The 23,208-nt window shown below is 33.2% G+C and overlaps 1 protein-coding gene across 5 annotated transcripts in view; it reads right to left on the bottom strand.

The window, feature by feature from the left end:
• Positions 1-23,208, bottom strand: part of AP3B1 (adaptor related protein complex 3 subunit beta 1) — a 267,617-nt gene that overhangs the window by 173,938 nt on the left and 70,471 nt on the right. For all 5 annotated transcript variants that reach the window (XR_009261343.1, XM_058729003.1, XM_058729014.1 and 2 more), the window contains 3 exons: positions 22,128-22,288; positions 19,344-19,410; positions 9,897-10,079 (listed from right to left, as the gene is read on the bottom strand). Coding sequence is in view for 4 of the 5 variants with exons in the window: in XM_058729003.1 (XP_058584986.1) it covers positions 9,897-10,079; positions 19,344-19,410; positions 22,128-22,288 (411 nt within the window). In the remaining variant the exon portion in view is untranslated. The remainder of the gene's footprint in view (positions 1-9,896; positions 10,080-19,343; positions 19,411-22,127; positions 22,289-23,208) is intronic.

Raw genomic sequence — 23,208 nt, 5'->3', positions numbered from 1 at the left:
ACCTGCAAACTCAAAAATCTCACACCTTGAAATTTCAGCCTTTCGTATATAGAATCCTCTCTAGTTTTTTCCTACTTGTGGCTGTCTTACAGTGACTTTAGATAGCTGGTTTTTGCAAAACATTTCTAGAGAGTTAACCCAATCAAGGCATTCTATTAGTAGAAGCTGAAACTCTTAAGTTCATGAGGTACTATATCTCAACTGCAAGTCAAATGTCTTGATGCTTTTTATGTGAAAGTAAACCTTTTTCATATACCCCCTCCACATCTCGGTTTTCTCATGCCTCCCATTACATCCCATTAGCCAGAACTGCATTATATGCCCATTCCTAAACCCATCACCTACGAGAGGAATGTAATTATTAACATTAACTAGACTACATTAGGCTGAAGAGCAACACGGCTTCTTCAAAACTACGCAGGTGCTCAATCTCTGTAGAAAATGTTTGCAGGGAAGATCTTTCAATGGGGGGTGGCTGTTTGAGACAATTAACAGTGCTGCGTTCTCTACACCACCTAGACAACAATACACTGGCAGAATCTGTCTGATGTGACTATTTTAGAACTGTGGAATCTACTGAAGGTTTGCTACTTCCAGGAAGACTTCAGTGATTTTAAGATATGTCTCAGAAATCTAAAGTCTATACATAGACACAACTAAACGAATCACAGAGAAGAAAACTGGATGTTTCAAATTACATTATTAGTTTACAGAAAATCATCTTTTCTCAGGTGAATACAGAAACTATTAAGCAGCAAAATCACAAAATTAAATGTAAATAAGTGACTTGTCAGGTGATTCATTATTAATTATATCCACTCCTTTATGCTAGAATAATAAAACTAACACAGAGAAAAATATGAGGAAATGAATGGATGATACAGTCAAGAGACATTACAACAATACAAGTATCTATGGGAGAATATAAAAAAAAAGCTCAGAGAAAAGAGGAAACTTAGCAGACAGATATCAGAGAAGGGCAAAAGAATGAATAACCTTTCTTAACTCCTTAAACTCTAAGTCTCTCCTCCTAAAATTCAGTTGGTACATGTAAAAAGTCATAAAATACTTAAAACTGTGAACATTTTGAGACTTCTAGGAAAGGATGGTAAAATAAAGACAGAGAATGTAATCTCTTTTCCCAATATAAAAAATGTGAGGAAAATAAAAATATCAAAACTAGCAAAAAAACAGTCAACTGTAATGGAACAAGTGTCATAATCTATTGGCACAAACTTTCTTTTTTTGAACAAAGTTTTTTTTAAACAGCAGATTTTAGAAACACACATTCCTTGCTTCCTGAGAATGTTCATTAATAACCTTCTCCTGCCCAAATTTAGAAGAAAACAAAGAAGAGTTATTCTTACCTTTTCAATCTAATGGGTGGGTAGGGTGGTGAGGGGGTTAGTGGGGAAAACAGGTGAAGAGAAGCACATGGCAGAGTAAACAACAAAGGGCTCTCCCTGAAAGAAGTGAAGACTCTGGAGCAACACCGCCCAAAAGAAACTTTTATGGTAAAGGAAACGTTTTATATCAGCACCATCTAATAAGTAGGCACTAGCCATGTGTGACTACTGAGCACTTAAAATGTGGCTAATGCATCTGAAAAATTGATTTTCAATTTTAGTTAAACAGTCACATGTGGCTAGCAGCTACTTTATTGAGCAACAAAGTTCTTGGATGAAGCAATGAATAACAGAAATTAATTTAAAGATCAAGAATATCTTTCCATAGGAATATACTAGGTGGTACGAATACTCATAAAGAACATTAAAGAAAATTCCACAAAAACTGCTCAGGCATTCTAAAAAAAACAACTTCAATCTCTGCTGATGCTAAATTTACTACCCCCAAAATTACTCCTTTCCCCAAATGCCCTAAGGCTACCACTAAATCAAAAAAGAGTATGACATAAAATACACACACCTCAAATTGAAAACTGAGAGGAAGAAACAAACTATCTTTAGGTGTGGGTACAAAACTAAGAAGTCACACTGTGTCAGAATGAATGTCTGTACCAGAGCTTCCCAAGTATTTTCAATATGAAAAGAGCACAATAACTAGGCTACATATTCACAGCACACACTAAAAATACAAAAGACAAATCATTCTGGAAAAAAATATTCCCTATGTATCGAAAGTAAATTCTCCAAGAGGTTCTCAAGTTCTTGAACATGAACTCAAGAAAACGGAAGTTCAAAGATGAGATGATAAAACTATATAATAAAGGAAATGTAAGATTGACACTTGAATAAGTAAAATCCAAAGCGGGTGCCTGGGTGGCTCAGTCAGTTAAGTGTTTGACTCTTGATTTCAGCTCAGGTAGTGATCTGCGGGTTCATGAGATCAAGCCCAAATTGGCCTCTGTGCTGGCACAGAGCCTGCTTAGGATTCTCTCTGTGACCCTCTCTTGTGGGAGTGCTCTCTCTCTCTCTGTGTCTCTCTCTCTCTCTCAAAATAAATATAATAAAATAAAACCCAAAGCAGTATCATTATCAAAGTAAACAAAAACTGTTAAAGACAGATAAGATCACTGAAAATCAAATTACTGACAAAAAGACTTGAGGGGTGCCTGGGTGGCTCAGTCAGTTAAATGTCTGACTTCAGCTCAGGTCATGATCTCACCGTTCACAGGTTTGAGCCTCAAACTGGGCTTTGTGCTGGGCCTACTTCAAATTCTCTGTCTCCCTCTCTCTCTGCCTCTCCATCACTCATGCTCTTACCAAAAAAAAAAAAAAAAAAAAAAAAAAAGACTTGAGAAATACAAATGCAAATAAAAAGACAAACACTGAAGCAATTTTTTTAAAGGTGACAGTACACAAAGACTGTAAAATAGCATAACTGGTATTTATGAAGCATATAAAAGACAAACGGAGCAAGAAAAAAAAACTTGGAACATCAAAGAAAAGAATTCAAAAAATTCTACAAAATAAATGAAGAAGTAAATATGTAGATCAGATAGAATGATCCGCATCAGGAGGCAACTTCACTAATCTTTACAGAGTTGGAAAAAAAAACAGATTTCTGGGATACAAACAAAAAAACCAAATCACCTGCAAAGGAAAAAAAAATCTGTGCCTACAAGGAGAGCTCTCTGAAGAAGAAGAAAAAAAGGTGTGACCCAACAGTATTATATCCAACCGAGATGTCAAGTAAAAAAGTAACATGACGGGACACCTGGGTGGCTCAGCTGGTTAAGCTTCCGACTCTTGGTTTAGGCTCAGATGATGATCTTACAGTTGGTGGGCTCAAGACCCACATCCAGCACTGTGCTGCCAGTGTGCAGCCTGCTGGGGATTCTCTCTCCCTCTCTCTCTGCCCCTCCCCTGCTGCCGTGCTCTCTCAAAATAAATAAATAAACTTTAAAAATTTGTAAAAATTAAAAAAAAAAAAGTAACATGGCATTTCAAATACATAAGCCCCAAGAGAATACTGATTCTGATTCCACCAAAAAGGATAAGAATGTTACTATACAGAAATAATATCTGCAAAGTCATAATTAAATGAACAATATACAATTATTTAAAAATTCTAATAAAACTACATTGCAAAGATGGAATAGGGACAGAGTGAAACTATGAGATAATATATGACAAGAATGCCAAATCTTCCATTTCTATAATAGGAAGTCATTCATAAATCAAGAAACAGCAATATGTGCGTATTACTAAAAAATATGCATATTACTGAGAAACGGAGAAAGTTAAATACACACGTGTCTAAAAGAATTAGAGGTAGCTAAATCCAGGCATGGGGAAGGGTGGAACAGGAAAATGTTTCTTACAAGCCAGGTGGTATTATTTAATTTACTTTTTTAAACCACATACATGCCTACTTGGATAAAGTTTAAAATATATTTTTTGTTTTTTTACTTTTTATTTTTTTTTTTGAGTGAGACCGTGTGTGGGTGCAAGTGGGGGAGGGGCAGAGGGAGACAGAGCATCTCAAGCAAGCTCCACACCCAGCATGGAGCCCAATGCAGGGCTGGATCTCACAACCCTGAGATTTATGACCTGAGCCAAAATCAAGAGTCCCACGCTTAACCAACTGAGCCACCCAGGTGCCCTAAAATATTTTTAAAAAGGAAACTTCATGGATTAAAAACTCCAACCAAAAATAAATTATGAACAAGAAGAAGAATAAGGAATCTTTAAGATAAATACTTCATAACTAATGGAGAGACGGAAACCCCATTTCAGTATCTGCTAGTGGTCCACAGTTTCCCAATAAACTGCATATTGAACTCTTTATCAATAGGTGCCTGAAAAAGTGCACAAAAAACTTTTGTATTTGAACTGTACAGCACGGATTCTACCATAACTCCTCCCTACTGTTATTTAAAAATTACGCACAAGAGATTCAAAAATAGTTCATTAGTAAGACACAATACAAAATTTATTTTACAAAGAAAATTAACTTGTAAAGAAAATTAAAACTGAATAAAAAATAATCTCTAACATGTAGGTCCTGGAAGACAGGACATGGTGGACTCTCACAGTACCTTTGTATTTTCATAAAATTGCCAATCAAGAACTACGTATATGAATTTTGTGTTCGGGTTAGTTCTTATTTTACAGCTGTCCCTAAAAAACTTAAGGAATTTATCTCAAAAATACTTTAAACAAAATTCTAAACTGGAACTTTCTTACACCCACCTAAGGTTTTATAATTGAAATGCAGATATACTGAGAGAAATAAAAGTAAATTCATCACTCCAAATTTCAAAATGGCATGCATAATGCCACCAGAATTATATTAGCTGGATTCATATGCAAAAAGTAACTGTGAGTACATAAAGTTTGAAGTTCTAAATCATGAAAGTAAAAAAATCTGATAATTCTTGCAAAACTGTCATCTCCTAGAGAAAGTTTAAGGTTAAAGAGCTAAATTCATAAAATTAAAAAAAACCTTTCTCAGGCCCCAGAACGCGAGCTTTGTTTGGGTTTATAATTAATACCACTAAAGGGTTTTGGGTTTTTTTAATACTCTTAAAATTTACTTAGTGTTTTATAACATTTATTTCCTAAAATTCATTTTTTCTACAAAAGTAACTTTAGTATTAGAGATTTACATTTATGCTTCAAGTATTCTTCCATAATAGGCTTGAATGACACAAAGAAAAGCTTTAAGTAATTTTATATCCTTGAAAATTATACAAACTTGACCTAGAATAAAAAAAAACAAACAAACAAAACACCTACATGTACTGTAAAGAGTAAGGTAAATTTGAGAAAATAAAAATGCAAATATGCATTTTAGCAGTCTCTTGAATTTATTAACCTAAAAGGTTTAATTTCCATTTTCCTGCATCAGCTTTATTTATAAAATGTCGTGCCCTATAAATACGCTGTTATTTTCTATAGTCAAGCACCCTCTTAACAAATCTTCTCATTAATATGTAAATTTAAAGTCAATCGGTCTTCTCTCTGACAGCCCCATGAATTCCTAGTGCACTGTATAATCGGCTTTGACTTGGCATCCACTATTTATCATCAAAGATGTCAGTTAGAAAAATTATGGAAAATGCACTGCAATTGATATGACTGCAATCTACTTTGTCAACACTTAATTGTTCCTCAAATCGTACATTTACATATAAACAGCCTAAATACTGATCTATAATGATGCAAATAAACTAAATTAAAAATCTCTTCTGCCCTGAAGAAGCTTGTTTGTATATGATGTGTTCATCTGAGAACTTATTGACAAAAGCATGTTACATCAGCTCATCTCAAAAAAGGTTTCTACTAATTTTCAATCCCTCAAAAAAATAATTTTGCTACCTTTCAAGTTTATAAACAAATATTTTAAAAATTCAATAAGAAACATGATTTTTCTCTCTGAAAAACAAATTTAATTATAGTTGTTAGCTAACTGCAATATCTAAGCACCATGGGGGGGGGGGGGGCGGGGAACTTCAAAAATGGCTTCAACCAGAATGCAGTAAACAAACACAGCGAAAGTTATTAAAGTAAGCAAAAAGATACTTTAACTTAAAAATCATGAGGTAATAGAATATATAGGATATATATCAGAATATAAATCTGATCTAGGCATCAGATCACTCTGTTTATATTTCTGGTTCCACATTTTATAAGCAATATTATCTTCTATGAGTTGTTGAACATTATATGCCTCAGTTTCTTCATCTATAAAATGGGTCTAATAATCGTTGCTGTCCTATCTCAAATAAAATACTACAAAGTACAGCAAAATAATAAACTGTTAAATTTAAAGTATCACTGTATTATTTTTCATATATTATCTTAGTTTCTGATAAACCCCTTGATTTTAATAAATTTAGTATTTAAAGGCAGTTTTTTCCTTTAACTTTTAAATTAATCTATAATTTTAGTGAGACCGTTTTCTCATTTGTAAAATCTTTTACTTCAAGACAAATGGCTCTTTATATATCATAATATGGTGTTCATATAGCATTTATATAAGTGACTTCTGCCTGTATGTAAATGGGGATGAGGTGCTGGAATGACCATCTTTATATTCTGCTAATTTCATGAAAAAAAAAAAAAAACACATCCAAGACCTGAAGGTAAAAAGATAAAAAAGGATTTTAACAAGTCAGCAATGACTATGCTAGCATACTGATCCACTTTGTCTTTCTATCCCATAACATTCTTAGCAGTTCTTTACCGCATGATAGGCTTTCTGCAACATGAAAACTGAAAAATGAAAGCAGATATAAATGCAGGATCCTCCTAAGTTTCTTCCAGCTTCATGATTCAGGCTGCCAAATTTTAAAGTTAAAATTACCATGTACAGTCCTAAAAAGATGGATGCAAGTTAAAGTGTAAGCCATAAACTCTCCAAGACTACAAGTGCTTGGACTGCTCCCTCAAAAGTTGCTCAGTAAAACAGAATTCTAACAAGCCACAGACAAAGTTTGAGATGAGTTAACTCAAAGAGTAAGCATGAACATGGTCTAAATGATGATAACCATTTGAACTTTAATTTTATAAAATGTATCTGTGCTAAAAGTCTAACCTCTTGGACAATCCCTTGCTTCTAATACTGCAATAAAGAATGACCCTTTCAAATCTTTCCTGCTGGTACTGAACAGAATACATATGTATACAAAGAGACACAAGCCTGTTATCTTGATTATTTTGGAATCAACTGATACCACTTTAAATTAATAAATAAAGTGAAATAGGCTATCCAAAGTAAAATTTATAACCACTACAACAACAGAAATTAAACAGTTTCCTCTAAGGGGTCAACCAAGAGGTTATGATATGAGAAGGACGACTTCGCTTTTATTTCACCATGTGGCTGACCTCGTTGTACAATTAAAAAAAAAGTTATGTTTATAGATACCTAAACCCTTAGAAATCTTCTATTTTAGTAAGGTTTTCTTCTTTTCTTTTTTTTTTTCTTTAAGCCAAGGAATCTTTCTCAAAGGAAGCCATATTCAAAGCTGTATATGAAGGGCGGACAAAGATGAAGGCTGCTCTGTCTGGAACAGAGGCAAGAACCCAGAGAGCTGCAGAGTCTAGACCACCACTGTCCCCCCGCCCCCCACCACCACCCCAGGGTTGTTCCTGTGGCAATGTTACAGCATCCTGAGGCCTGAGGTGCACATCTGAAAACTAGTGAATTAAGTCTATTAACCACATAATGTAGAGAAAATGCCAAGGTCAGAATGCAAGTAAGTGGCAAAGGTGAGAAATCACTGAGCCCAGTTTCAATGTACCCAGGGCAATGACCGGATTTCATCTCATGTTTGTAATAGTTAATGTCCAAAGAATCCACATGTGAAAACACAAGGAATACATATAGCCCCAATTTGTCAAATGATCTGTCAAAAGAGTAAATATACATGGCAGTACAAAATTTAACTTCCTGGCTTTGTAAATAGCTTTAAACATGAATTTTATGTAAAATAACATGAAACATAATTCAAGGAACAGAAACACAAACAGACAAACTACAAAAATAAAGATTTTAAAGTCTGTTACATATTTTCAGAAGATATGGCAAGGAAAGATTTTAACTGTAATTTCTACATAATAACAAAGCAAAGGATCATTTGCATACATACAGATACTGAAAATGATTTGACGGTGACAGGGAAGTAAAATTTAAAATCTTATCAAAGAATGACAGTGGTTAGATAAGGCAAAATTACTTTATAATAACCTTACAACAGGAAAACAAAATATCTAAAGAGCACTCTGGAAAAGGACCGGCTGAAATCGAACAAACTATCATTAGCAACAAAAATCTCTCGTCAAAGTTATCATTTACATGAAAGGGCCAAGACTTTTATACCACTGGCATGTCGTTGCTTAATCCAGCAAAAGTGCCATCAGAAATTTACTTTGCTCAATGATTAATACAATTTATTTTATATAAAAAAGCAATCAATTAATCTTATATGGCATGAGACTTTTATATATGAATAATTCAAAACATACTTCAATTTTAAATAACCTAAATACTTTCTTAATGTTAAAATTAAGATGGAGTCAGTAATACAGATAGTCTTCTGGATAAAGATATACTTTAAAAATTTTTAAATACTTTTTAGTATAATACTTAGCTACCGTAAAAAGCACTGATGAATATTTTAAACATTTAAACTTCTTTAAACATCTGAAAGTTTAACATGACATCTTAAAGTATGTACTATGAACATTCCTCCATTCTACATACGTTTTCCACTTCCTTTATTTCTAAATAACAAAAGTGAAATGTAGTAAGCACTCAAGCCCTACGCTTAAGTTTCTATACAAACTATTATGACATAATTGGGGGATTTTTGACCTTTTACTTTTTACACAGTTGATTTAAAAAATCTATTATAGATTTTACTTTTAAAAAAGTATTATACTTTTTTTAATTTAAATGTAGTTGACACATGTTACATTAGTTTCAGGTGTACAACATAGAGATTCCACAACTCTACACATTCTGCTGTGCTCACCACAAGTGTAGCTACCATCCGTCACCATACAACACTATTACGATACTACTGAATATATTCCCTGCGCTGTAACTTTCATCTCCATGACTTATTCATTCCATAATTGGAAGCCTGTACTTCCCACTCCCTTTCACTCATTTTGTCCAACCTCCCTCCCACCCACTTCCACCTGCTTTTGAAAAAGACAAAAAAGAAATATCACAAGATGAGAATGAATGTGCTAGTCTTGTAAGATTTAATGATTTCTTTTTTTAAACAAGCTAAAACTTACACTTAGATATTAAATATATACACACAGAGACTGCTATTGCAAACTATGCAGTAAAATTTTTTCAATCGTCAATAAAGTAACAAGAAGGTATGTGTCTAGGTAGGTATACATAGCCTAATGTTAATATGCACAAAGAAAACAACTTCGTTTTAAGGCATATTATTAATTTTACTAAAATTCTATCAGCTTAAGTGAAAAAAAGGAAAACAAACATTTTAAAATACAAAACTAGGAAAAAGTAGTTTAAAAGGTCAGTAATATTTACCATTAAAGGCAAGATACTCTCTTAAATTTACATGTGCTAGAAGCACATTACCCACTTGTACGATTGAATCACTTGAGCAGTTGAGACTTAAAGATAGGAAAGCAACAAACTGCAAAAAAATCCATGATTTGGCAATATCCCTGAAAACAATGTATCACACTACTGCTCCTAACAAGGGCCTCCTGCCAGGTATCATACTAAAAGTTTATACACTATGTCATAAAAGACAGGTCAATCGGTACCAAAATAATGAAAAATTATCCTTGCATTTATATTTATTTTCTGCTTTCCAAAAGAACATAAGAAAAAAAAGTCCTCCATAAATATGTAGACTTCTATTATCTTACTCCTATACACATTTTTAAAAGCCCATCCATGTTCTTAATCTTCCTAGTGGAAGATTGTTCAACACTTACCTCTTTCCAAGGACTGACAAACTGTGTACGAGCATATCGAGTTAGCATGTGGATTATGACAACCTGCCCCCACTCTTCTACATCAACTAGTAAATTACAGAGCTTGCGGTAATTCTTGTGAATCAGATCTATTCTATCCGGGCATACTTCTTCAAAAGCCATCACAACACTGCCAGCTACCAGCTAGAAAAGAAAGAAATAGTAACTCATTAAAAAATGTCTTCCTCCCCATCAAAGATTCTATTTAGGCATTACAGAGATACAATCAGTGTTATGACAATGAATGTTTAAAGTATTCAGTTATTTAATTAACAAAATGTTTAAATAACAAATTTTAAGTGTCACTCACTCAAAGAATAATTTTTATAGCTGTAACATGTCTGAAAAGCTAATACTTTCCTGAAGTATTACAATTAGAGAAGTATCAGTACTATAAATCCAACAATTTTTTGTCACGTTAAATAGCAATGAATTGTTCACACATGGATGGACTCAACATATTCGTCATGTACATTTTTCACTTTTAAGCTAACCTAAATTCCAATCTAAAGATTTATTATTTAGTACATAACATTCAGAAAAATCAAGACACTAACAAAGACCACATCATGTCAGTTTAAAATGAGAATGACAATGAATTCATCTTAAAGTGTTTGAGGAACCTGTAAGTGTTTCTGGTACAAAACACTTTCAAATCTTCAACATTTTAATCCACCTGTTAATTTTTACCAATATAATTTATTTACAAAGAAAATACAAAGGCTAAAATTTTATATAACCTATATAACAATGTGTATAAATTGAAATAATATATTACCAACAAAAGACAGCTCCCTCAAAGACCAATTAATGAACCATAAATGTTGTTTTGTAATTGTCATACAAAGTGGTAAAATTAAGATATCTTTGGTATAAAGATACAAGCTAAGCAGAATACGTAATATACAAATACTTCTATATATGTACCATTGATATATGTGCAGTTAGCCAAAATGTAATACTGTTGAAAAAATAAATTAATATCATATTCTTTCTAAACACTAGGGATCTTCATTTTAGTGTCTAAAATTTCCCCAATGACTTAAAATAAGCAATTAAATAGAAATGTAACTCACTGAAATGGTACTTTTTGAAAAATATTAGATACAATGATATTCGTATTTTTAGTGTTTGTCCCTCTACTTGGCTGACATTTAGTTTATTAATATGCAACCAACAATACAATTGAAAGAAAACAGCTCAGAATATAGACTTGCTATTATGCTAAACAAGTTTCCAGTCCTGTGGGGATTTTATGAATTACCAATCAGTATAAACGTGAAGCCGCATTTATTGACTCCAGCCCTGCCCATGTACTGGTGCCTGCTGGTCCCAGCATGAATGCACTTCAATCGAAAAAGCAAAGAATTGATTATTTGTGTGAACTAAATAAAAAATGTATTATATATATAATTTCCCATTTGCTGTTGATATGGAAAGGATGTTAAGTTCATGTTTTCATCTCCACATTTTGATATCTTTTGCATAAATCACTCTTCAAAAATTATATTCTGTGATAATCATATTTCTAAATGGTTAGAATTAGTATTATTTAAAAATCCCTTAAAAACAACTAAGTTTATGACCTCAAACTATAGAATAACTTAGTATTTGTGAAATAGATCTATCCATCTATATGTTTTATATTTAGGCCAATCTTACATTAAGACACACATATGAATTGGTAAAGGATATTAAAGTACAAAAATAAATAATACCACTTAGAATACAATAGTCAGTGAAATTGAAGCAGCAATCCAACAAAGTTTCAATTAAAGAAATACTATGTAAAATCAAGTTATTTTGCCTAACACTACCAGATTTTTTTCAAAATGGTTAGTACACACCAAACAATTAAAAGAAAAATCAGCTGCAAAAGGTATTAAATTTATTACACCAAGAGCTATAGGTACAACATAATTCTGAAGTATTAAGAGAAAACATGAAAAAAGAAACTAATTACTTCCGTACAAAGTTTAAGAAAACACAAAAATAATTAGGAAGAATGTAAAGAAAAGTACCTTCACAAAATAAAACTGACCATTTTAGATATTTTATCGTATGGATTTAACAAACTGACCCTAGGCTAACCAATGCCAGAATCGATAATTTTGGTCTATTAAATGTTCAATATTGTATAAAACTTCCAGAATTAAAATAAAATGATCTACTCAGATTTTAAAACCAAAAATATTGGTTTCCCAAAAACACACAGTTAATTTCCATCTCACTGTGTCAATAGTAGCTTTTTATATAAGGTGAAAAATAAATCACTCCAACAAAACTAGCAATGAGCTCATCAAATTCAAATGCAGTTTTCCATTTATGTATTTTTTATATTAAAGCTATAAACATGGTTCATTTATCTTCCCTTGGTTGCCACGTTTTTCTGTGCTGTTGCTATGAACTTCAGCCATTAGCTGTGCTCCAAGGTAAACTACATGAACCATCAACAAAAGTGACACCCCATCTATGGAGTTCATATTTTCTCCAGATTATCTATGCTAGTTGACAAGCTGGTAATGAAAAAAATCACACTAAGCAAATGGTTCCTCTAATAACAATAAATTTTCTATAAAATTATGAAGGGTACAAAACGTTTCCTTGCATCTATTTTGTCATGAATTCTAATTAACGTTGCAAAAACCTGAGAGTGCTGGGTCATCACAAGAAGTGCATCAAGGTTTGATTGATAATATGGTATAAGTTGGCCAATGCTGCCAAGATTTTCTTCTCTTAAATTAATGGCCATCCAACCTGCCCTAATCATACAGCCCAAATGATATTCCCCTTCTTATTTCAATTTTCTTGAGGCATGGAAAATGGGAAAGATCAGTCATTTATCTTCTAATAGCTGGATAATAGATCTATCACAATAAAACATCTGCACAAACTCAGAGGTGTGGGGGTTTTTTTTGCCCACTACAGTGAAGCTTTTACCAACATTAAATCAATAACCTATAAAATGGTGTCTTACCCCTATAATTTAGTTACGAACTACCAATATATTCATTAAACATCATTTTGTAAATTAAGGAGAAACTCTGTCATAAAAAATATATATAAACAACTAAGTTTTCCAGTAAGCATTGACCTAATCTGTGTTCTTAAGAAACTCTGTTTTCTATTAGAAAGTTAAATGCTATCAAAAGGATTTCTTTACAATTAACCTGAAAGGAAAAGGAAATAATACCACCCTGCTTTTGAGGTATTCTAAATAAAAGATGTCCACTGCTATGTTTAAATTGTTCAACAAATATGGATTTCTACCTTAAAGAAAAACCAGAGAAAGTATTAAAATTTAAAAATGAATTTACAATAGAACATCAGAAAAGGTATACAGGAAAGAAGAAAAGTGTTTAAGATATGTTAAATAGAGAATATAGGATGAAAATAGTAAATCTAGGAATATACAATAAAGAAATTATGTAAAAAACATCTTGTAACTGTTGACTGAGGATAATGGAACACAAACAACATATTCTCTTTTAACTTCACTGACTATAGCTGTGAGGTGTCTTTCAAAACTTAAAGATAATCTTCAGACAACAGTTACCTAAATAACCCTAAAATGTTCTAGTTATTTTAACATAAGCCTTATATTCCTTAACCATAACTATATTCCTTAACCCAAAGTTATGTATTTTTAGGAAAGGACTATTCATATGATAAATTTTGGTCTTACTCTATTAAAATGGAAAGAGCATTCTATTTTAGTATGTTTAGATTTCTATCTTTCCTTAAAATGAGAATTATAGAACTGTCTTTGAGAACTTAATTATTAGAAAGTCTTCATTTAGGCTAAAAGAAGCAACAGAAGGTATATCTCATAGCCAATATGTTAAGTAAATAAAAGTTTTTAAAAAGATTAACACCTTTCAAATTGATATTTGTCAGCAGCAATAGCAATGCCAACATGACAATAATAATCCCAAAAAGCTCCTGATGATAACAAATAAATTCCTTTTCAAAATGTGGAAATAAATCAGACCTAGTTCCCTTAGTTGGGAAATTTTTAAACAAAAATTATTTGGAATTCTTACTGTTTTAAATGTCAATACCAATACTAACTTGGGAGAGAAAGGAAATATAGCTGTCTTCCTTCAACAAAGAATTACAAGAGACAAGACTAAGTAATAATAAAGCTAAAATCCCTATATATATATATATATATATATATATATATATATATATATGCATAAATACCAGAGTATTTTAAACCTTTCTACCACAGAATGTAATCATACAAAGGAAAAAATTATCACAAAATATTCCCAAAACATAATTAATTTAAATAATGGGTAAACAAGTTAATGGTACCTAGGTAAACATGAATCTCCCATCCCAAAGCCAGAAAAATCAAAGATGAAAAACTGTCCTAAGCATAACTAAAAAACAAAGAATCCCCAAACTTCAAATTACATGTAAGTAGAAAAATAAGCCCTAAATGCCAGAGAGTTATCTTTCATGCTTATATCATAAAAACCCATAAAGACCTGTGGCAGTCAGGAAAAAACTGCCCTTACCAAAACAATCAGAAGTTGGTGGTGAGCAAAAGAAAGAACTAAAATCAATAGGAGGAAGAGAAAGAGTATTCTAAGTGTAAAAATACTATCTAAGATTCCTCATGGATCACAGTGGATTACAAAGTAGAAATTTCAAGGGGGTAGGAGATGGAGGGTGGATTCAATGAGATTGTCTTGGAAAAGAAAAATTTCAAGAAGAAAACAGTTAAAAAAGAGGTAGAGGAAGAGGAATTCCTTAGAAAATGTAAAAAAAAGAAATAAGAGGAGGAAATTCAGAAGAACTACAACAAAATCAAAATAACTTTAGGACACACACCCCTTCCTACATGCTTTCTCTCAAAACAGCCATCTAATAAAAAAGCATACTGTGATATTCTGGCAGAAACGGTATTCTTGTGCCAGGAATCTTGCAAACTACCTCAAACTCAAACCACCAACCCTGTCCAAAGAAAATGTAAAGATGTGAGTAATCTGCAAGTGTTGAAAACAGAGAATGAAAATCAAAACAATTGAACTGATGAAAATTGCCCAAAGAATTAATAACAAAACAAACTGTCTAACGCAACACTCCAAAATGAAGTACCCTCAACGAAGCATATGAAGATCAGAAAAATGAACGTGAATCAGAAATTCATAAACAGAGAAAAGAAATAAACAAAAGACATCAGGAAGAAATGTAACAGGAGTTGACTGAAACCAAGAAAGAAACTGAGAGGGGAAGAAAATAATCAGACATGATGATTAAACTGCAAGGTGCCCCTGCAAGAAAACAGCTGAATGAAAATTTAATAAGGGGAATTAAAGAAAAATAGAAAAACAACAACAACAACAACAACACAGTGGTTGAAATGTAAGACAGGCAAAGAAGATCCAACCTACATAAAATTTAAATCCCTGAAGAAATAAAAGTAACAACTAAGCAGAAGTAATGTTTAAAACTATAATCTTAAAAAACAACAACAAGAACAACAACAACAAAAAACTTTGCCAGAAATAATGTATGTTCTAAACCTACATTTTAAAAACATTCAATGAGTACCAGGAAAAAAAACTAACCCACATCAAATAACCCTGAGACACCATTTAAAACCATTATGTCTCAAAGATAAAGAGGAAATCATCAGGGTCAGCATCTTACTTAATGCAGACACATTACAGACACTTTCCTTTAGACTGAAATAAGACAAGGATGCCCACCATCTCCACTACTACTGAATATTATACTAATACTAGTAAGTACCCAAGTATATAATTACACAAGAGAAATTAATTAGTCATTAGACTTGGAAAAGAAGAAGTAAAATCACTCTATTAGCAGACATTATATTTTCTGGAATAAACCATGAATAAAATAATTAAACAAAAAAAGAACTTGGTAAAGGAGCAGGATATAAAATTACCATAGAGAAGATCAATAGCCCTTTTTATACACCAATATAACAAGTTCAATGATATAAGGATGAAGCAATTTCAATTTACAGTAACATCAAAGAAGACTACATATCAATACAACTCTAAACCAATATTTAACTCAATTAGCAGTCCACATCTCACCACTTCCCACAAAGGCACATGCTAGCAATTCTGAAACACTTTGTCTGCATCTTGGGATGAAACAAGTAAGTAAATATATTGTCAATAATAAAAGCCACATTTTTTAATGTTGGAGAAGGAAGCTGAAAAGGCAGGAGGCTAGAAGGAATCCTGGGCTATTGTACTGGAATTAGAGGCATCTGTGTAAACTTTGCCACTTAATACAGATAGAAAAATAGATATAGATGTCCTTTTAATTAAAAAATATATAAACATGTAAGTAACACTTTAGGAAAAAGGAGTGTCTCATATAAGAGACCATCAAAGCCCCCAAAAGATCTGCCCGTGAACACTGAATATGATGTATACCATTTGGGAAGCAAAATATTAAAAATAATAGTAAACCCATAATTACCATCACCAAAAACGTACCAAATTAATTCCACAACCATTCGACAAATATTAAATACCTACTAGGAACAAGTACTCAATGTTTTCTACTATATTTTAGAAATAAATGGTCAGAAATCAATAACCGACTATCTCAAATTTACAAAAAAATATATATCCTTTACATTCTTTTTGTGTCATTTATTTCTTGGAATATTTATTTAACCCCCTTTTACAGCACAAGGCACTATAATGAGGGTTTTACATACAACAGCTCTTTCAACACAAATAAAACTTTATACATTAGAAATTACAAGCCCCACAAATTTGGGAACTGAAATTTATGAAGGCTTAATACATAGCTACCATGAGGCAGAAGTGTAGGACAAACCCAATTCTGTCTAATTCCAAAGACTGTAATTTCTGGCTGTGGCGTATCTTGTTTGGGAAGACATGCACACATTATATACATTTCATTCATGATTTCATTCCTGGGCCATGCAACAAATTTCTTTTAGTCTATAATGCAAGAGAAATCATGGTAAATTACATTAAAATAAAAGATCTGTTTCTTACAGATCTTACTCTATTCTCCACAGTTTATACCAAATGTCTTGCATATCAAAGAAATAAATGTTTTTATATTACTAATAAAACCAAATTAACCATAATACTGATTTCTAATCTGGGTCCTAGAAGAGAGTAATAAGTATGCCACACCGAAGACAAAAAAAGAGGGGTATCTGGGTGGCACAGTCAGTTGAGTGTCCAGCTCTTGATTTTGGCTCAGGTCATGATCTCACGGCCATGGGATTGAGCCCCACATTGGGCTCCATGGGGAGCCTGATTGGAATTCTCTCTCTCCTCTCTGCCCCTCCACACAGTCATGCTCCCTCTTCTCTCTCTCTCTCAAATTAAATAAACATTTTTAAATAGGAATCAAATTTCTTTTCTATCTTCATTTATTGGGCAAATCTATATTTGTTTACCTCCTACATTACATCAAACAGTATAGAAGAAATACAATGAAGATTTCTATTACATTATAGACACAAAAAAATTTGCTAGATGGGTTAGGATCCCACCCATAATTTCAAGTAAAATACAGTATTTTCAAAGTACATAGTGGGGGGAAAAAAAGTACATAGTGAAAAACTTATTAAAGAAATTAAAATGTTCAAAAGAATATATTTACTTATTAAAAAAAAGTAGTAAAGGAGGAACAAGGAACAAAAAAAGGTAGGATACAGAAAAGCAAGTAAACAGCAGCTATAAATTCAACTATGTTAATAACATTAAATGTAAATGGATGAAACCATATAATCAAAAGGCACATAGTGTCACAGTGAATTAAAAACTATATGGTGTCTACAGGAGACACATATTAGATTCAAAACTACTAACAGGTTGACAGTAAAAGCAAAGAAAAAGATATATCATGTAAACAGCAACCATAAGGAAGCTGAAATGCTATAAATAGACAAAACAGACTTTAAAACAAAAAGTATTATTAGAAATAGAGAGACATTTATAATGACAAAAGGAAAATTAAAAACAATTATAAATATACATGCACCTAACATCAGGGCTTCTAAATACATTAAACAGTGACAGAATTGAAGGGAGAAAACAGACAGCTCTACAATAATAGGAGACTTCAATACTTCACTTTAAATAATGGATACAACCACCAGGCAAAAGATCAATAAACAGGAGACCTGAACAACACTATAAACCAATTAGACCTAACATGTATCTACAGAAGTACTCCACCCACCAACAGCAGATTATACATTCCTCCCAAGTGCACAATCAACATTTTCCCAGATAAACCATATGCTAAGCCATACAACAACAGCTATTATGAGGCTAGTGGCTACTCTATTAGACAGCTGCTATGCACAGATACACATGCTACTTGATGACAGCATCCTAAGACACGCAGAAATCCTTTTCCTTGATAGTGTGAGCTGCGGGGGTGGGTACACAAGCCTCCATCGAAGATACCAGATCCTCCAGAGGTCGGCTCACAGACCCCATGGGTCATCACTATTATGAGATCTCATTATCACTACACTCAAAGAATAGGAGTGGGGAAAGGAGGAGGAAGAGATACATACATTCACAAAAGATGACAACATTAGCCAGTAAGCTCACTCTTACCAGAAATAAAACAGTCATGCACATATGAAAATGTTTCAGAATATTTTTAAATAGACTCTATGCCCAGTACGGAGCCCATAGAGTATTTTTTTAATATTTAAAATATTTAAAAATACACGTTTATAATACTAAAACATACTCCTCTAAAAGAGGTATTTTTTAGTATTTCTTTAATACTTCTTAGTACTTCATTTTAAAACAATTATTTGTTTCCAGCTGATTCAACCTTTAAAAATCCTAATAAATCATCGTTTGAAATAAAAACTTTGGCACTAAAAGCAGTCAACAATTCAGCCACAGATTAAAGAAAGGATTTTTGTTTCCAACTTGTTCTTCTTCAGACTCTGATGATGAAACGTGTAACAAGCTAAAATTCTAAATGTAATACTTCTCTTCATAAAGTCATTTTTTTCCTTCACGGATTTTAATAAGTCCCATTAATATTTATACCATTTTCAAATCAGTAAGAATAATTCTATCAAATATACAGTACAGTAAAATTATACTATACAAATAAAACACAGTTTTACTGAGGCGCCTGGGTGGCTCAATCAGTTAAACGTCCAACTCCTGATTTCAGATTTCAGCTCAGGTCATGACCTCACGGTTCATGAGATCCAGCCCCACAATGGGCTCTGCACTCAGAGAATGGAGACTGACTGGGATTCGCTCTCTTCCTCTCTCTCTGCCCCTTGCCCACTTGCACACGCATACACACTCTCTCTTTCAAAATAAATGAACTTAAAACACACATACACACAAATTCTACTTTGATATAAAAAAAGAAACCACTTACTGTACTTTTATCCTTTAAAAGTTTTTCAATTACTTCAATTAACATTTCCTTCTGCTCCGGATCAAGGCTAAAACATAAAAAGAAAAGAACACACATTAAATTTTTCCCTTTAATTCTAATTTTAAATGAAGCTAATCATTTCAAGAATATTAAGAAATTTTTTTAGGGGGGAAGGAGAGCAAGAATTATGTGAAGATAGAAAACAAATCTGAAATAAAATGGGATGTTTTTCTCCCAAATGTGTCCTAATCTTTTTCTTTAAAGTTGCTCATATTGGGGCACCTGGGTGGTTCAGTCGGTTAAGCTTCCGACTCTGTCTCAGGTCCTATCTACCAGTTTGTGAGTTCGAGCCCCAAATCAGGCTCTGTGCTGACAGCTCGGAGCCTGCTTCAGATTCTGTGTCTCCCTCTCTCTCTGCACCTTCCATGCTCACACTCCATCTCTCTCTCTCAAACATGAATAAATGTTAAAAAAAAAAATTTATAAAGTTGCTCATATTAACTAAATCCAGATACTAATAACATTAAGACAGTATCAAGTTCAGGGGCACCTAGGTGGCTCAGTCAGTTAAGCCTCCAACTTCAGCTCAGATCATGATCTCATGGGTTCGTGAGTTTGAGCCCCACATCAGGCTCTCTGCTGTCAGCTCTGAGCCCGCTTCAGAAACTTTGTCCCCTTCTCTATCTTCCCCTCCCCCACTCATGCTTGCTTTCTCTCTCTCAAAAATAAATAAACATTAAAAATAAATAAATATCAAGTTCACGTCTAAAAAATAGTTGGAAAATCTTAAAAATGTAATTACAAGTAGATAAAGTACAAATTCTTTTTTTAACCAAGGGAAAAAAGTTAATAAGACAGTGATCATTGTTGACTATGGATATACTACGGTCAAAAACAGAGAATTCCCAAATAAGAATTTTGTTATCATTTTAGTTCAGTAATGAACTAAATGTATTACAAAACCTGACATCTAAAACCAAAAACTATAAGCAAAGGCATATATATATATATATATATATACACATATATATATATACACACACACATATAAAAAAGCAAAGGCATATATATATATATATGTGTGTGTGTATATATATATATGTATATACACACATATATATACACACACACACACACATATAAAAAATTAGGAAATGCCTCCTATTAGTAGCTCTAAGCACTGAAATATTGACAATATAATTTCTTCCTAACATGTAAGTCAAATGTTGTCCATTTACTGAGAAGCTGAAGAATGGGAATATAAAGGTAAATAAGACTGCCTAGTAAAGAAAGTCCCAAACATAAGCATACCATATAACAGAGATATGTATAAGGGATTACAAGAAAAACAAGAGCACCAATGGAGGCAGGAGGGTTTCTTATAAAAAGTGACATCTCGGATGAATCTTAACAATTTGACTTTAGAACTAAAGAAAGGAGAAAATTTTCCAGGTAAAGACTAAACAGATGGTAATAAGATAAAAATATTTTATGTAGAGGACAAATAGCCAGTACCAAGCTACTCAATTCCAGGCAAGGAGAATAAGGGCTGAGGCTGGAGAGGTAAAACAGGGTCCAGTGATGGACTTTTAATCCATCATAGTAAGCTTGGATCTTATTCTGCAAGCATGTAAAAAGAAAAGATGAGTGATAAGTATGATACAACTTTGACAGTTAACCTGAGTTAATGAGTTTTTACTTTTTATATACTTATATAAGTTTATTGCTAACCATTATAATTATCTGAACAAACCTCTTAATTCTTTCAAATTCTAGCTCCGGTCTCCCTTCTCCAAGCAGTCTTTCCTAACCCCACTTCATTACATCTTTACATTATGAAGCCCTGATCACGACTCTGAGCCATATCCTATCAAAATCCTAGTTCGTGTAGGGCACTTGGGTGGCTCAGTCAGTTAAGCGTCCAACTTTGGCTCAGGTCATGATCTCATGGTCTGTGAGTTCAAGCCCAGTGGCAGGCTCTGTGCTGACAGCTCAGAGCCTGGAGTGGAGCTTGCTTTGGGTTCTGTGTCTCCCTCTCTCTGCCACTCCCCCACTCGTGCTCTGTCTCTCTCTCAAATATAAATAAACATTAAAAAAATCATGGCCTTTGTGTGTGTGTGTGTGACACCAAAACCACAAAATGATCTTGCTAAAAGCTTGTGGAATCAATGGTAACAGAAATTAATACCAAATTATTAAAGATAATAACTCTTTTACTTAAGCAATTTGTTTTCCACAAACATCGAGGCATCATATGATATTTTAATAAATATCATACAAATATGGTATGGTGCTGTATTTCAAAATGAGCGTTTTAAAATTCAATAAAATACCTCTAGATAAGAATCAGGCAAGGAAGGGAACATCAGAAAGGAATGGAAAGAAGGATGGAAAAGGTGGAAGAAAGGAGAACAAAGTAAGCTGAAAAGATAATACACATAAGATTCTACCCTATAATGAACAGAAAAAAATCTTAAGTTTCTCATAATTTATGTGTATGTGTACATGACAGACACACTACATAAATGACAATTAAAATTCCATTCAGTTTTAAGTTATAAAATCTATACATTATCACAGGTCCTAACAGGCTCACAAGTAAAAACCAGGATAGGGTCTCTATAACCCAAATAAAATTAAAGATGTCTAAAGAATGTGAGGAGAAAAACAGTCACTGGGTTTTGCTTAGTATAAGGACAGACTAATTATAAGGCTAATAAAATAAGCCTCCATGGGCTATAACATTCCATATAACATTTTTGGTATTACTAACAAAGTACCTACCTGTACAATTTCTGTATTGCATGGGCTGCATTCTTCCTAACATATGGTGATAAATCAGCAGAAGCCTCCTTAATAGCAAGCATCATAATAGGTACAATAATTGGTACTCTAATACTTGACAGAACTCTCAAAGCACTTGCACGGATTAGTTGATTTGGGTCCTAGAAAGAGTGCAAAAATATGCATCAAAATCTCAAGTTTAATATTTCAAAGATATCTCTATGACACAGCTAACAGGTGCTCACAGGATTCAATGTAACAACACACACACACACACACACACACACACACACACACAAACTATTTAAAGAACCAGTATATGAACACTGGATAAGGAAAAAGAGTTAACTAAATGTTTATTTCTTTGAACAAGAAAAGTAATGGTTATAATTCTAGTTGATCATTCATTACTAAACATGTTGGGTTTTTAGAGTTTCACAATGACACAACGCTGCAGGCTATAAATTTTCTCTTTAAAAAGTCACATCCCAACTGAGGGTTGATGGGGGGTGGGAGGGAGGGGAGGGTGGGTGATGGGTATTGAGGAGGGCACCTTTTGGGATGACCACTGGGTGTTGTATGGAAACCAATTTGACAATAAATTTCATATACTGAAAAAAAAAAAAAAGTCACATCCCGAGGCACCTGGGTGGCTCAGTCGGTTAAGTATCCAACTTCAGCTCAGGTCACGATCTCACGGTCCGTGAGTTCGAGCCCCGCGTCGGGCTCTGGGATGATGGCTCAGAGCCTGGAGCCTGCTTCAGATTCTGTGTCTCCCTCTCTCGCTGACCCTCCCCCATTCATGCTCTGTCTCTCTCTGTCTCAAAAATAAATAAACTTAAAAAAAAGTCACATCCCCTCATTGCACACTTTCAACAATTAGGTATAGTGATGAAGAGTTCTTGGGTGCATGATAAGGATTACGAAGAACATAAAGGAACATGTAGAAAATGAAACAGAGAGAAAGATCTAGTTGGTTATATACATATTATTTTCTGAGGACACTGAATAGGCAATGTGAGAGGCCTTTCAAGTCTTTCAAAGCAATACTGCGCCATTTAGTAGATTACTCGTCCACTTC

This window comes from Neofelis nebulosa, chromosome 1, assembly GCF_028018385.1.
Source record: "Neofelis nebulosa isolate mNeoNeb1 chromosome 1, mNeoNeb1.pri, whole genome shotgun sequence".
Taxonomy (NCBI): Eukaryota; Metazoa; Chordata; class Mammalia; order Carnivora; family Felidae; genus Neofelis; species Neofelis nebulosa.
This window is presented reverse-complemented; position numbering and strand designations above follow the sequence as displayed.